This window comes from Hyperolius riggenbachi, chromosome 1 (genome assembly GCF_040937935.1).
Source record: "Hyperolius riggenbachi isolate aHypRig1 chromosome 1, aHypRig1.pri, whole genome shotgun sequence".
Taxonomy (NCBI): domain Eukaryota; kingdom Metazoa; phylum Chordata; class Amphibia; order Anura; family Hyperoliidae; genus Hyperolius; species Hyperolius riggenbachi.
Genome location: NC_090646.1, coordinates 51,634,046 through 51,651,769, shown reverse-complemented (window position 1 = coordinate 51,651,769; position 17,724 = coordinate 51,634,046). Strand labels below are relative to the sequence as shown.

Genomic DNA, 17,724 nt, shown 5'->3' with positions numbered 1-17,724 from the left:
GCTCTGAGCTATAGCTCAGAGCTCTCTAAGCATCTTTGTATTTGGGCTCCAAGGAGCCCCATTGGTCCTTAGCAGACCAATGGGGTTCCTTCTGATTTGAAGGAACCCCATTGGTCTGCTAAGGACCAATGGGGCTCCTTGGAGCCCAAATACAAAGATGCTTTCGAGAGCTCTGAGCTAATATAGCTCAGAGCTCTGTCGGGTGAAGGGACGCTAAGTCCCCGCCGGCTACGCTGCCCTCCCCGCCTCTCCCACATGTCACCTATATACATGCTGGCACCCATGGGTGCCAGCATGTATATGAGTGACAGGTGTGGGCGGAGTGGACGGCGGGAGCCGGCGGGGACTAGCGTGTATGCGGCGGCCGGCGGGTGAGCGGCGAGTGACGTCGGGTGCGGTGGTGTTACAAAGTAACAAAGTTGTTACATTGTAATAACTTTGTTACATTGTAACTGATTAGTATATTTCCGAGGATATTGCGTGGGAACTGGCTTTTAAAGGGACAGGTAAGTATTAATGGTTAATTAAGAATATTAAAGGACTTTTTTCGTGGTTATGTTTTTTGTTCAATTAAAATACTTTTTCTATGTGTTTGTGTGTTTATTTACTTTTAACTCTTAAAGGAAATGGGTAAGGGGTACTACAAGTACCTCTATACTCATTTCTCCTGGGAGGGGGGTGGGCATCTGGGGGACCCCTTTTTAAAGGGGACTCCCAGATGCCACCATGAACCCCTCCCCAGGAAATCGCGGCCTCCACCTCCACCGCCCATCGGAGGTGGAGAAGAGCCCCTTGTCCTTGGATTGGACAAGGGCTCGGAGGGGGAGGGGAAAGCTTGGCTGCCCCTCCCCTTCCGAGACCCCCAATCCATGGACCATGCGGGCTGGTATAGTCAGGGTGCGGAGCCCCACGCGGCCGGTGCTCCGCATTCTGGCTATCCCAGTCTGCATGGGGGACAAGGGGTTAAAGAGGTCTGGGAGGGGGGACCCCACGTCGTTTTTTTTTTATATTTCCCACACTCAGAACGAAGTACTTGGGGTACCCCAAGTACTTGGGGTACATTCTTCCCACTTGGGGGAATCTATGAAAATAAAACACTATTGTTACCTGTGCAAAAAAAACTGACATTTTCCGCATTTAAAAGACATTTTCGCCCTTGAAACTTAAAAATCGATTTTCTCAAAACTATCAGGTCTTTTTGAAAAAATTTTTTTTCCTCTTATTCCCACTGATCCCCTTAATATACCCTGTGAATTTGGTGTTTCTAAATTTTAAGCAGGCTTTGCTATTAACCGTTAAAGTCGGCGGGTTTTTAAATGTATATATTTTTCCTTTAAAACTTTAACATCGATTTTCTCAAAAACTATAAGGTCTTTTTGAAAAAAAAATTTTTCCTCTTATTCCTTCTGATCTCCTTAATATATTCTCCAAATTTGAGGCTCTTAGCACTTAAGGGGGCTTTGCTATTAACCCTTAAAGTCGGCGGCTACCTAACATTGATCCATGCGTCAACTTTTCCGCTTGGCAGCAGCATGACCTTACGCATTAATTGCTAGTACGATTTTACGCGTAAGCCTATAACGTAATAACGTGAATTACGGTATACTTACGCGTAATTGCGTAAGTGCTATGCGTAATTATAGACATGTACCGAAATTGAATGTCTATGCCGTAAGCGTAATTTCGTAATGCGTAATAGCGTAAAATTACGCGTAATGATCCGTAAGCGTAGCTTTCTCCATTACGACCAGCACTGGAGGCATCCTATAAAGCTGTGTCTCTATACCGTGGATTAAAGGTACCTCTTTTTCTACTGCAACAGTGTCTCGGCTTTCTCTGCTATATATTACTATTGTTTGTTTCTGAGAGCACGCTGCAAGATGGAGTACTCAATCCGGTTAAACCCATGACCTCCCTACCCGCAACTAGTGCCAGTCTTTCTTTCTTTCATTGCTGCAGTTCAGTGAATATATATGAAAAGGAAATGTCTGCAGCAATACTTGCAGCAGTGTGCTATGTACCATATATATGTTACGGCCAGAACCCGTAGTGTGGCCACTTCTAGTTCTGGCTGGCCACTTCGGGTTCTGGCCGGCCAATGTGCGAAGTGGCCGCAGCGCAGTGGCCAGTGTTAGAAATGTTATGTTTATGCCGTCTCGCTGCGGCCAAATTGATGACAACTTGCATAATTTAATGAAATATAACCGGCGGCAATGTAATAGATGAAGCCGCCGGCTTTCGCACAGCTTCTCTCCTCCTCCCCCGCCTCTCTCCTCTCCCCGCCTCCCATACAATAAGTAGCAGCCAGCGGGGACATGCAGCCGGAGAGTCGTTCGTCGCAGCAGGGGCAGCAGAGCGGGGAGGCTGCAGACAATGCTTCTGCCAGCACCCGCTCTGCAGGAACCATACAATAAGTAGCAGCCGGCGGGGACATGCAGCCGGAGAGTCGTTCGTCGCAGCAGGGGCAGCAGAGCGGGGAGGCTGCAGACATTGCTTCTGCCAGAACCCGCTCTGCAGGAACGGCAGGATTCCCCTGCCGCGACGAACGACTCTCGGGACACGCGTGTCCCCGCCGGCTGCTACTTATTGTATGGGAGGCGTGGGGGGGGCGATCGGGGAGAGGAGAGAGGCAGTGCGAAAGCCGGCGGCTTCATCTATTACATTGCCGCCGGCTATATTTCATTAAATTAAGCAACTTGTCATCAATTTGGCCGCAGCGAGACGGCGTAACATTCCATTTCTAACATTGCCCGCTGCGGCCACTTCGCACATTGGCCGGCCAGAACCCGAAGTGGCCGGCCAGAACTAGAAGTGGCCACACTTCGGGTTCTGGCCGTAACATATACACAAACTGTTTTTCCCCAGAAAGGTTCCCCACCATGGTGAAAGCCGGTTTCACAGTGCATATATTAGAAAGTGCAGTGCACCAATAGCAATTGTCATTAAAGCAAAACTGAAGCAAGAAAAACATAGGAGATACTGAATGGTATGTGTAGTATAGATAATGAGCTTGATTCACAAAGCAGTGATCAATGTTATCCCGGCTGTGAGAAAGTGCTTTGTGCGCGTTTTCGCGTGTAAAAACAGTTTTAGCGCGAAAAAGACGGTTATCAAGTGCAAAAACTTGCATGCATGCGTTAACGTGAATTTATTGCGCATTAACGTTCGCGCGTTAACCTGAACTTATTGTGCAAACGCGGAATGTTCACGCAAATTTTTGCACGAGATAACCATTTTCACGCTAGTTTTCGCACAAAGCTATTTTCACAGCGTGATAACAGTTATCACTGCTTTGTGAATCAAGCCCAATGAGTAGACTCATATTTTTATTTTCAGTTATATACCCTATATTTCGGGATATAAGACGACTGGGTGTATAAGATGACCCCCCTCCAACTTTTCCAGTTAGTTTGGGATATACTCGCCGTATAAGACTACCCTTCTTCCAACGCACATCAAATAAAAATAAAAAAAAACATCATATAATGGTGCTGTGTATAAACAGATACTGGTGCTGTGCTGTATGTGGTACCTAGTATATAACAGTATATACTGTAGGTGGTTGACTGGTTGGATTGGTCAACTCTCCCTCTCCCTAAGTGGATTGGTCAGCTCTCTCTGTTTATCAGAGCGGTATGGAAGAAGAGATCATGCTGTGCCCATAAAACACGCCTCTTGCACCCGTCTGTCCCACCCCTATTTACCTCCTTCTCTGCCTCTCAGATCTCGCACATGTGCGCCTGCGCCACTTCACTACAGTCCTCAGCAGTGAGATCTGAGAGGCGGTAACAGGATAGGGCGTATCACACGACATCAATGACACCCGGTGTATAAGACGACCCCTGACTTATCAGAAGATTTTCAAGGGTTAAAAAGTAGTCTTATACGCCAGGATATACAGTAAGTATCTTTTTTTTATACCATTGCATCCTAATATCACACTCTAGGCCATATGCAATTACATTTTTATCTTGTATTTTCTCCTAGGTGTCAATAAAAGGCCTTTTAAAGAGACTCCGTAACAAAAATTGCATCCTGTTTTTTATCATCCTACAAGTTCCAAAAGCTATTCTAATGTGTTCTGGCTAACTGCAGCACTTTGTACTATCACAGTCTCTGTAATAAATCAACTTATCTCTCTCTTGTCAGACTTGTCAGGCCTGTGTCTGGAAGGCTGCCAAGTTCTTCAGTGTTGTGGTTCTGTGATGCATCTCCCCCCTCCAGGCCCCTCTCTGCACACTGCCTGTGTGATATTTAGATTAGTGCAGCTTCTCTCTGTTCTATTATCTTTTACAAGCTGGATAAATCCTCCTCTGAGCTGGCTGGGCTTTCACATACTGAGGAATTACAGGGCAGAGCTGTCTGCACTCTGCAGGAAGAAACAGCCCAACACTTCAGTGGAAGATAGCTGCAGGGGGAAAGAAACACACAAATGATCTCTTGAGATACAAAAGGAAGGGTGTATACAGCCTGCTTGTGTATGGATGTATTTTCTATGTGTGGACATACTGTACATCAACCTACTTCCTGTTTTGGTGGCCATTTTGTTTGTTTATAAACAAACTTTTTAAAACTGTTTTTAACCACTTTTAATGCGGCGAGGAGCGGCGAAATTGTGACAGAGGGTAATAGGAGATGTCCCCTAATGCACTGGTATGTTTACTTTTGTGCGATTTTAACAATACAGATTCTCTTTAAGTCACCAGAAAACAAGAAAATACTCAAAATAATTTTGATAGTACTTTTCTCATCTACAGTACTTATTAGTACTCTTTCAGTTGAAAAGTGCTGAAAAGTTATTTTCAAATAGAAGATGAAAAATTATCTCTTAGGAAAAAACTCATGAGAAAAAGGAAATTGCATATCTGTTTTTTAATCTATAATACACAGCAGAGCTGATGACCCTTTGTACTTTCCTGCAGTATAACCTTATCTCAAGCTGTCTATCACTGTCTCTTGGCTGTTTAAGTTCTTCAGAAAACCGGACTACGTTTCATCATGTTGGTCAAATAGCTCAGAGACGCTACATAGATAACAACTGAAGTTTTTTAACTCTTCCTGTACTGCAAAACAATATCAGACTTCTTTCTTTGCTACTAATATGTAGAAGCTTTCCAGAGGCGCCAATAGAATAAAAGTCACTTAAACAAGCTTAAAACCGATGGGGCAGTGGTGGGCCTATCCCATCCATGCGGACAAAGCAAACAAAGGGAGGACTGTGGCATCAACAGTCAAACAACAATTTATTTATACTCCACAGTAAAAATAGGCAACGTGTTTCACGGGCTCAATCCCGCTTCATCAGGCCAATCAAAAAGGAGCATACAGCTTATCAGCATCAAAACCACACTGAGCGCCTCTGTAGATGGCAACTGTGGTTTGTGAGTATTAAATTGTTATATTACTCATTATTAATTTTCATCTGTACAATATCACACTATTGGGCTCTTGGTTTCCCCCCCTCTCTTTATCTTTGCTACTAATGTTATATTTCTTATCGGTACTACACATACAGTTCATTATCTCATAAGTTTATTTTAGCTTCAGGTTTGCCTTAAAATAGTGTATTATCTTGCAAAAAAAAGTGTAAAACTGTACAAAAGGGGGATATGGAATATTAATTCACATTCACCTCAATTCACTAAGCATTACCACTTTCGGGATTGCAGAAAACAGCTGATTTTACCGATCATCTTGCCAAATGTCAATAGACTAAACCTATTACTGCACTGAAAAGTAAAATTACCGACTAGTGCGGTAAATACTTCAAGAAATATAAAGAAATGGCAATTCACAAATATTAAAGCATCAGGTAAATCAAATTCACTAAAAGGGTGGAGCCACAAACAGCCAATCAGATTTCTTTGCTAGATAAACGGCTTCCATTCATACAATTTTGATGCCAGGTACCTAAAAGGTCACAAACAGGGTTGAGAGACTGTGTATCAAGGTTACAAAAGTGGGAAAATGTAAACTGCAGCCATTCTTACACTGTTAATGGTAGGGTCCTTAAACTTTGCACAGTTAGTCACTGGGTAGCTGGGATTAATATTCAGAAAAGTGGGTGGAGCCTTCAAAAGCCGATCAAAATTCAACTATGGATTTTCAAGGGAAAGATTTAAACTGCTGCCATTCTTGCACTGTTAATGGCAGAGGCCTCAAGCCTGGTACAGTTGGTCATTGGGTGGCTGGGATTAATATTCAGAAAAGTGGGTGGAGCTTACAAAAGCCAATCAAAATTTACCTATTGATTTTCAAATGGATTATTAGACCATTCTTGCACTGTTCACGGCACAAGCCTCAAACCTGGTCATTGAGTGGCTGGGTTTAAACTCGGGTTGGAGCCACAAACAGCCAATTAGATTTTTTTTTTCATTTTAATGGTAAAATGCTAATTATTGATTCCAAGGACAGCAAAGCTTATAAACTTGGTCATTGTGTGTCAAGGTTAGAATAAATAGGTGGACCAACAACAACCAAATGCATACACGGGCAACGGTGGGCCATTACATGGGAATTACATTCACACATTTTTGATGCCTGGAACCCAAAAACTCACAAACTTGGTCATTGAGTGACTGTGTGTGTCAAGGTTTAAAAAAGGGTGGAGCCGAAAAAAAATGTCACTAAGAAAATGTAAAGTGCGGCCATTCATACACTGTTAATGGTAGGGTTCCTAAACTTTGCACAGTTGGTCACTGAGTGACTGGGATTAACCTATTTTAGTTCCTGGACATAGAAACTACGTCCAGGAACCATGCACGCTCCCGCGGCCCACGGTTCGTTAGCCAGGTAATCAGTGAATCGGGCTATGGTGCCCGATCACTGATTCCTCTCCCCCACTGAAAAAGCGACAGCTTCTCTTGAAAGCTTCGCTTTTTCTGGCTGTAGCATCCCCCATGCATCTCTCTAAGCGTATGTTATGCTTAGAGTGACGTCATGTAAACAAACTCATGGCCGCCATCTTGTGGCCAAAAAGTAATACTACAACTAAAAGTAAAAAAAATAAAAGTTAACACACATTTACATTATAAACCTATTGTTTACATCACACCCTCCCAAAACTACCCAAATACAATGTTTAACCACTTTACCCCCGCCCGTACGAATTTCTCCATCCCCTTTCCATCCTTTAACCCCCATTCCCGCGGGTAAATACGCCGCCGGCCGCTCGCCCGGAGATCAATGAACGGGAAAATCCATTCCCGTTCGTTGATCTAAGCCCCGCAATGATTCGCTGCGTTTCCGCTAAGCAGCGCGATCATTGTGAAAAAAAATTTACCCAGCCTCCTACTACTTCCTCCAAGCGTCCGGAAGGACGCTTGGAGGTCGCATTAAAACAAAAAGTTACTGTTGCCATCTTGTGGCCAAATAGTAAAACTACACCCTAAACATTTTTCACATACACATGAATAAGTTATACACAAAAAATTAACTCATTACCTCCCACACTCCCCATTTTTTTTTTTGTAATAAAAAAAAAAATAAAAAATGTACAATTAAAAAAATACATAAATAGTTACCTTAGGGACTGAACTTTTTAAATTTTTATGTCAGGAGGGTACAAAACTGTTACTTTATAAACTTTGGGCTTGTAATTAGGGATGGATGCAAAACTGAAAAAAATGCACCTTTATTTCCAAATAAAATATTGGCGCCAAACATTGTGATAGGGACATAATTTAAACAATTTTATAACCGGGACAAAATAGCAAATAAATTTCATGAGTTTTAATTACAGTAGCATGCATTATTTAAAAACTATAATGGCTGAAACCTGAAAAATAATTAATTTTTTACCACATTTTTCCTATTTTCCCATTAAAACACATTTAGAATAAAATAATTCTTGGCATAATGTCCCACCTAAAGAAAGCCTAATTGGTGGCGGAAAAAACAAGATATAGTTAATTTCATTGCGATAAGTAATAATAAAGTTATAGACGAATGAATGGAAGGAGCGCTGAAAGGTGAAAATTGCTCTGGTGCTCAGGGGGTAAAACCCCTCAGTGGTGAAGTGGTTACAAAAACATTACAATAAAAAAAAACATGTAAATATTTACCTAGGGGTCTAAACTTTTTAAATATCAATGTAAAGATGAAATATTTCTATATTTTTTTTATTTTAAACTCGTAAATAGTGATAGATGCAAAACGGAAAAAATGCACCTTTATTTCCAAATAAAATATTGTCGCCATACATTGTGATAGGGACATAATTTTAAAGGTGTAATAACCGGGACATATGGGCAAATACAATACGTGAGTTTTAATTATGGAGGCATGTATTATTTTAAAACTATAATGGCTGAAAACTGAGAAATAATGATTTTTTTTCCGTTTTTTTCTTATTCTTCCTGTTAAAATGCATTTACAGTAAAGTGGCTCTTAGCAAAATGTACCCCCCAAAGAAAGCCTAATTGGTGGCGGAAAAAACAAGATATAGATCAGTTCATTGTGATAAGTAGTGATAAAGTTATAGGCTAATGAATGGGAGGTGAACATTGCTCAAGTGAAAACGACGGAACGAGAATGAGTTAATATTCAGGAACGTGGATGGAGCCTGCAACAGGGGAATATTTAAATTGCTGTCATTCTTACACTGTCAATGGCAGAGGCCTCAAACCTGGTATAGTCAGCCATTGGGTGACTAGGGTTCAAATTCACCAAAGGGGGTGGAGCCACAAACAGCCAATCAGAGTTGTTTCATTTCAATAAGGACATTTTAATTATTGATGCCAAGGACCCTAAAGCTTATAAACTTGGTCATTGAGTGACTGTGTGTCCAGGTTAGAAAAAGTTGGCAGAGCCAGCAACGCACAAATACATACCCGGGCAACACTGAATCATCAGCTAGTATTATATATATTACACTTTTTTACAGTTTTGCCATTTTTTTGCAGGATAATACACTGTATATTTTTCTTGAATGATAATTGCTATGCATGCACTGCACATTCTTATATATGCACTGTGAAACTCGGCTTTCACCATGTCGGGAACTATACAGGTGTGTTTGTTGATCTATTTACTTATGCTTTGTATCCAGTACTACATCTTCTATTATTATTATCCAACTAGCTGATGGTCCGGCGTTGCCTGCCTGGGTATTTATTTTGTTGTTGTTGACCTATTTTTTCAAACCTTGACACACAGTCACTCAATGACCAAATTTATGAGTTATGCGGTCCTTGAAATCAATCATTTGCATTTTTTATTGAAATGAAACAAATATGATTGGCTGTTTGTGGTTCCACCTGCTTCTCTGTATTTAAACCCCAGTTGCCCAATGACCGACTATGCCAGGCTTGAGGCCTCTGCCATTGGCTCCACCCACTTTTTCTAACACTAACACACAATCACTCAATTACTCAATGACCTAGTTTGTAAAAATGGCGGTCTTTGGCATCAATAATTTGCATCGAAATGAAACAAATCTGATTGGCTGTTGGTGGCTCCACCCTCTTTTCTGAATTTGAGCCCCAGTCACCCATTCACCAACTGTACCAGGTTTGAGGCTTGTGCCATTCACAGTGCAAGAATGGCAGCAATGAAATATTCCCCTTGAAAACCAATAGGTGAATTTTGGCTTTTATAGGCTCCACCCACTTTTCTGAATATTAATCCCAGTCACCCAGCGACCAACTGTGCAACGTTTGAGAACCCTGCCATTAACAGTGTAAGAATGGCTGCAGTTTACATTTTCCCAGTGAAATTTGTATGTCTATGCCCACTTTTTGGTTCTGTGAATGAAAAGTATCCTATATGTTATGTCTATATGTGGGCTTGGTTCACAAAGCGGTGCTAACTGTTAGCACACTTGTGAAAAGCCCCTCTTCACGCCTAAAGTGACTTTGTATGCATTAACTAGCGCTTGCGCGCAAAGTTCCACGTGCAAAACTGAAACGTTGCATCGCGGTGTGACAAAAACGGCACGCCTGATGCGACTATAAGGGCACATTGACTGTGACCTTATCATCACACTATGCACGGGACTTTGCACGTGAGCTGATTCACTTTTCTTGGTGCTAACTACTGAACACCATAGTTAGCACACCCAAAGCCTTTGGACGTGCTAACTGGGTTAGCACCGAATAGCGAATCAAGCCCCTTGTGCTTTGTTGCCGAGCTGTACATCATGCAGCATATATGCTGGATCCAGTGAATATCTGTACAGGGCTGCATGAGGGTAGCATAAGTGGAGCTCTCCATTCACGTTTTAGTCTTAAAGTGTACCAGAGACGTTCTAATTAAAAGCATTTATAGTTACCTGGTGCTTCCTCCAGCCCCATGTATACCAAATCCACTCTGTTCTTATACTGTCTTCTCTGGTAATATCTCCCAGGTGCCATCAGTTGCACTGATGTATCCCTGTCATGGTCCCATGGCTGGACAGTTTTACGCCTGTATAGTACTAATTGTATAGGTGCAGAATGAGTGTGATGGGGCGTGCAGCTGGGCGGTGCATGCACAGTGGCAGTGCAGCATGACTGACGGTGACTGGAGATATTCCTGGAGGAGATTATAGAATAATGCCCTGGTGAGGGAGCCCTTAGTATACATGGGCCTGGAGGAAGCCCTAGGTTAGTATACATGCTTCCAGTTAGAATGTCTCAGCTCTCCTTTAAGTCTTATTTTTCCCTGCTGTTCCATAGCCTTAAATAGACACTGAAGTTGAAAAAAAAATTATGATATAATGAATTGGCTGTGTAGTATGGATATTTACTAGAAGATTAGTAGCAAAGAAAATATTCTCATATTTTTATTTTCAGTTATATAGTGTTTTTATAACATTGCATCATTCTCTAATATTTACAGTTTACACACTATTCAGCATTCTAAATGATTTTACAGAGCAGGCCAGTGAACTTTTGAACTGTTCTCTGCAGAGAAAAAGAAGATACAATGACTGACAGTTGAAATAATAAGCTTCAGAAGACAGAGCTGTCTGCGACTTTGCAAGTCATGGAGCTCAATGACACTTTTGCATAAATAACAACTGGAGTTTCTTAACTCTTCCTGTACTGAAACCAATATTAGACATGTCTCTGCTCCTAATGTTTTATTTCTTAGCTGTACTACAAATACAAATCATTATATCATCATTTTTTTCGCTTCAGTGTCTCTTTAAACTCCATGGACATGTGTCTATTGGACATGTAAAAATAACATTATTCTACTGTGCAAAGGAGGGAGTATTAGAAGTAAAATTTACAATCAAAAAGAAGTAACTTGATTGTGTTTACTCAAAATAATTGAACCCTTCCAGGTTAGTTATGGAGCCCGGGACACCTTGCTAAGTGACAGAAGACTTTATCCAAACTTTTTCCGAACAATACCGGATAACCAGATTCAGTATGAGGCAATTGTAAAGCTGCTGGAGGCATTTAAGTGGAATTGGGTCGGGATTGTGACATCAGATGATGATTACGGAGAGAGGGAACTCCAGGAACTGAGCAAGTATTTAACCAACCACGGAATTTGTCTTGAATTTAAGGTTCTTGTTTCCTATGAAAATCATAAGAACATACCTCGAGAACTTCAGGTTTCAACCACTGACATCATAATTATTTGTGGCAGCTTTAGTCACATCATTTACAGGTTTCTGTATAATTCTATGAACTATCATGTAACAAAAACATTTATTTTTGCAAATTCTCGGTCAGCAGCTGAACTCCTTGTATTTTCCAGTAACTGCAGTTTGGCATTTTCATTACCCAAATTCTCTATAACTGGCATGGAAGAGTTTTTCAGCAAATATGTGTCAACAATTCACAAAGATGACCCATTGCATGAAGACATTATAATGATTTATTATTTCTGCCCATCAGGAAATAAACGGAAGGACTTCCTTTTCAGAAGGATAATGACCCGACCATTTCTCAACTGCAGCATGAGGAAGGGTGATTTCATAAATATACAGTTTCCTGCTGAACGAACCTCATCTAAAGTGTACCTTGCAGTGTGGATGATGGCCGCCGCCTTGCATAACATGTATATTTCTCTACATGCAAATAAAGCAATAGAAGGTTTCAACAACATGTATAAACATAAATATAAGGTGAAAGTCAATGATTTAATATATAATTTTAGAGAACAGAGATATGCTCAACACACACCATACAATCTTGGTTGTACAGATTTACAAAATCTATGTAGTATAAGGGCCAACAGATTGAAAATACCTTGAATGATTGATTGGATAAGCTCTTATACTACATGAAAGTGGTAAGATTGAAAAACCAAGATTGTATGGTGTGTGTTGAGCATAAGGTCGGGTTCACATTGGATGTATCAAAAACTGATCCATGTAAAGGTGGCCACACACCATACAATTTTTTAAATATCTGTTCAATTTAAGAATTGCAATCAATTTTTCTGACTGATTGTAACATTTCAAAAATATGACCAATGTACCACACACATATTGTATGTTCAATTTTTCCCCAATTATGATAAAAATGATTGGAAACTCTGACAAAATTGCTAGGGTATGTATATTAATAAAATTGACAATCCAACACACACCATGCAATCTTTAGAAAGATTGAAGAAAAATATCTGGCATTCCGGATCGATTAAAATCAAAGAAAACGGGAAATCCGATCGGATTTTTTAGTCGAATGAAAAAAAAGCTTTCGATTTTTTCGGGAGATCTGATCGTTTATCGAATTAACGTAAAATCGGATCATTTTATTGTATCGTGTGTGGCCACCTTAACAACTGATCTGTGAAATGGCTCAGTTCTTAGTAGGCATCAGTTTTTGAACAGTGATCCTCCATTCCCTGAATCTGGACACATCAATCTGGAAAGATCTCGGCAGACCCAAACTTGTGGCAAATGGATCAGTTATAAAAGAGCAATTTGAACAGATCCTTTTAATTAGCATAGGATCTGTTCACCTCCATTAGGATCTGGTCCGTTTATCTCCGCTAATTTGACCATTTTTAAGGCCACTGTAAACTGGGCCTACGGGAATATAAGTTCCTGTATTAGGTCTAGTGATGATGATCCTAATCAGTTAATTACTATTACGCAAAATTACGCATACATTTTTGCAATTCGGCCTATACATAATTATAAAGTGTTAGTTCAATTGACTTTGTATTATCATTCGTAATTACGCATGAATTTACATGTAATTTAAGCATCATTTTGTGCTGACTTTGGCGGTGAATAGCAAAGCCCCAATACATGCTATTGCTATCAAAATTGGTACATATGTTAAGAAGAATAGAGTAACCAAGCAACTCAGGGGGACCCAAACTACTGGGAACGTATAGGGGGATAAAAGGAACCAGAAAAGCCCTCCTACTAAAAAAAAGCAAAGCTTGGTGTAATGTGCCTTCTTAAAGCAGAAGGAAATTTGCAATAATTCAGCTATAAGTGAACATTTGTGGTTACCTAAAATGCACTGCTACTGAATATGCAAATGCTCCCTTTTTAAGAAGGCAAATTACACCAAGCTTTGCTTTTTTTAGTAGGCGGGCTTTTTGGTTCCTTTTATCCCCCTATACCAGCGATGGCTAACCTTTCAGAGGCCGAGTGCCCAAACTGCGACCTAACATCGACTTTTTTTATCTCCGAGTGCCACGGGGGGGGGAGCCGAAAAATGGGCGTGGCCATGATATTGTATGGGCGGCGCTAACTTAATGATGTAACAGCGAGGCATAAGAAAGCAGTGTTTTCCACCATGATGTGGTGAAACGAGGCTTCGCATCATGGGTGTGCAGAAACTGTATGATGCTATTTATACCCACTGTAACCCCAAAGCAAACCCCAAATATAGCCAACTATGACCATTAAGGGCTCATTCACACTATTTACTGCACTGTCAGTTTTGACGCAACGCATATAATGTAAGATTCATATGGTAACATGAAAGTCAATAGACTTCCATGTTACCATTCACACTACAGGTGTGCGTTCCCATGCGTTACGTTGTAACGCATCTGGGAACATTTTAACGCACAACGCATACATTTCCCCGATGGGTACAGCTGCCGACGTCCACGCTTTAGTGCACCACAACGTGCATTCCGTGCGATCACTGTGCGTTGGCAACGCATGCATGAAATCGCATTCGTGCATACGTTCTGTAGTGTGAATGAGCCCTTAATAATAAATGCAGCAAGTTACCCCAGACACCAAAAAATAAACGCAAAGGGCCTGATTCACAAAGCGGTGCAAAGTGTTTGCTCGCCTGTGAAAACCCCTGTATCACGCCTAAACTCAGTTTAGGCGTGATAAAATGAAACTCGCACGAAGTTCCGCGCGCAAAGTTTTGTGCGCGCAATCGCCCGGCGCACAGTGCAGTTCGCGCGATGTGCCCATTAAAGCCTATGGGCGCTGCGCGCGGAATTGCGCGATTGCACGCGCAAAACTTTGCGCGCGGGATTTTGCGCGCGATAAAGAGCAAAAGCGGTGCTAACTCAGCTTTGCACGGCTTATCACGCCTAAAGTCTTTTAGGCGTGATAACTGAGTTATCACCACTTTGTGAAACGAGCCCAATATGTGCAACATTTCAGCAGAAAATAATGCAATGTGGGCCACATTGCACCAGAAAACAAACGCAGTGGGCCACATTGCACCAGAAAATAAACACAGTGGGCAGCATTTCACCAGAAAACAAACAGCGGGCAGCATTTCACTAGAGAACAAACAGTGGGCCACATTTCACCAGCAAACAAATGCAGTGGGCCACATTTCACCAGAAAACAAACGCAGAGGGTAGCATTTCACCAGCAAACAAACGCAGTGGGCCACATTTCACCAGCAAACAAACGCAGTGGGCCACATTTCACCAGAAAACAAACGCAGTGGGCCACATTTTACCAGAAAACAAATGCAGTGGGCCACATTTCACCAGAAAACAAACGCAGAGGGTAGCATTTCACCAGCAAACAAACGGAGTGGGTCACATTTCACCAGAAAACAAACGCAGCGGGCAGCATTTTACCAGAAAACAAACGCAGTGGGCCAAATTTCACCAGAAAATAAACGCAGAGGGTAGCATTTCACCAGCAAACAAACGCAGTGGGCCACATTTCACCAGAAAACAAACGCAGCGGGCAGCATTTCACCAGAAAACAAACGCAGTGGGCCACATTTCACCAGAAAACAAACGCAGAGGGTAGCATTTCACCAGCAAACAAATGCAGTGGGCCACATTTCACCAGAAAACAAACGCAGCGGGCAGCATTTCACCAGAAAACAAACGCAGTGGGCCACATTTCACCAGAAAACAAACACAGAGGGTAGCATTTCACCAGCAAACAAACACAGTGGGCCACATTTCACCAGAAAACAAACGCAGCGGGCAGCATTTCACCAGAAAACAAACGCAGTGGGCCACATTTCACCAGAAAAAAGCAGTGGGCCACATTTCACCAGAAAACAAACACAGTGGGCCACATTTCACCAGAAAAACGCAGTAGGCCACATTTCACCAGAAAACAAACACAGTGGGCCACATTTCACCAGAAAACAAACACAGTGGGCCACATTTCACCAGAAAAACGCAGTGGGCCACATTTCACCAGAAAACAAACACAGTGGGCAGCATGTCACAGGACATAAACACCATGTGACAAAACATTTTACCAGAAAATAACACCGTGGGCCGCATTTTACCTGAAAAAAAAAGTAATGTACTCACCTGACAGAAGTCTTCTCTCTCGGCTGGGCTCTGGCGCGCATCTCCCCCGGACGTTCCTCCTGCCGCTGACAGGCAGAGTGCAGGGCTACGGAAAGATGGCGCCTGAAGCCCTGTACTGGAGACACAAATAGTCTCCAGTACAGGGCTTCGGCAGCCATCTTGCCGTAGTCCTGGTCTGCCTCCCGGGAGACTGCGGGGCTGCGGGATATGAACTGGTGCGGCGGCGTCTAGTAGACGCTGCGGCCAGTTCATAAGCAGCGGTGGCGTGCCAGCAGATTAGGCTACGCGTGCCGGTCCCGACACGCGTGCCATAGGTTCGCCACCACTGCCCTATACATTCCTAGTAGTTTGGGTCACCCTGAGCTGCTTGGTTACTCTGTTGTACTGGTCCAAGCCCAGCCATGTACTGGTGAGGAACAAAAAAGTCCTAAACTGGCTGTCTACATGCAGGCTTGATATGGTTGTGTAAAATGTAAAGCTACAGTGGAGGAAATAATTATTTGACCCCTCACTGATTTTATAAGTTTGTCCAATGACAAAGAAATGAAAAGTCTCAGAACAATATCATTTCAATGGTAGGTTTATTTTAACAGTGGCAGATAGCACATCAAAAGGAAAATCGAAAAAATAACCTTAAATAAAAGATAGCAACTGATTTGCATTTCATTGAGTGAAATAAGTTTTTGAACCCTCTAACAATAAAAGACTTAATACTTAGTGGAAAAACCCTTGTTTGCAAGCACAGAGGTCAAACGTTTCTTGTAATTGATGACCAAGTTTGCACACATTTTAGGAGGAATGTTGGTCCACTCCTCTTTGCAGATCATCTCTAAATCCCTAAGGTTTCGAGGCTGTCTCTGTGCAACTCTGAGCTTGAGCTCCTTCCATAGGTTTTCTATTGGATTAAAGGGGAACTGAAGAGAGAGGTATATGGAGGCTGTCATGTTTATTTCCTTTTAGACAATACCAGTTGCCTGGCAGCCCTGCTGATCCTCTGCCTCTAATACTATTAGCCATAGCCCCTGAACAAGCATGCAGCAGATCAGGTGTTTCAGTGGTTCAGACTTATAAGTCTGATCTGACAAGACTAGCTGCATGCTTGTTTCTGGTTTTAATCAGATACTACTGCAGAGAAATAGACCAGCAGGGCCGCCAGGTAACTGGTATTGATTAAAAGGAAATAAACGTGACAGCCTCCATATACCTCTCTCTTCAGTTCCCCTTTAAGGTCCGGAGACTGACTAGGCCACTCCATGACCTTAATGTGCTTCTTCTTGAGCCACTCCTTTGTTGCCTTTGCTGTATGTTTTGGGTCATTGTCGTGCTGGAACACCCATCCACGACCCATTTTCAGTTTCCTGGCAGAGGGAAGGAGGTTGTCGTTCAGGATTTCACGATACATGGCTCCGTCCATTTTCCTGTTAATGCGATTAAGTTGTCCTGTGCCCTTAGCAGAAAAACACCCCCAAAGCAAAATGTTTCCACCCCCATGCTTGATGGTGGGGACGGTGTTTTGGGGGTCATAGGCAGCATTTTTCTTCCTCCAAACACAGCGAGTTGAGTTAATGCCAAAGAGCTCTATTTTGGTCTCATCAGACCACAGCACCTTCTCCCAGTCACTCACAGAATCATTCAGGTGTTCATTGGCAAACTTCAGACAGGCCTGCACATGTGCCTTCTTGAGCAGGGGGACCTTGCGAGCCCTGCAGGATTTTAATCCATTGCGGTGTAATGTGTTTCCAATGGTTTTCTTGGTGACTGTGGTCCCTGCTAATGTTGTCACCTTCTCTCCCAGCTTCTTGCTAATGGTTTTGTAGCCCATTCCAGCCTTGTGCAGGTCTACAATTTTGTCTCTGACATCCTTGGACAGCTCTTTGGTCTTTCCCATGTTGGAGAGTTTGGAGTCTGCTTGATTGATTGATTCTGTGGACAGGTGTCTTTTATACAGGTGACTAGTTAAGACAGGTGTCCTTAATGAGGGTGACTAATTGAGTAGAAGTGTCTAACCACTCTGTGGGAGCCAGAACTCTTAATGGTTGGTAGGGGTTCAAAAACTTATTTCAC

The 17,724-nt window shown here is 42.2% G+C and overlaps 1 protein-coding gene across 1 annotated transcript in view; it reads left to right on the top strand.

Annotated features, from left to right (window-relative positions):
* LOC137551920 (vomeronasal type-2 receptor 26-like) overlaps positions 1–17,724 on the top strand; it is a 135,011-nt gene that overhangs the window by 21,615 nt on the left and 95,672 nt on the right. The window contains exon 5 of the mRNA XM_068271371.1: positions 11,270–11,545. Coding sequence (XP_068127472.1) covers positions 11,270–11,545 — 276 coding nt within the window. The remainder of the gene's footprint in view (positions 1–11,269; positions 11,546–17,724) is intronic.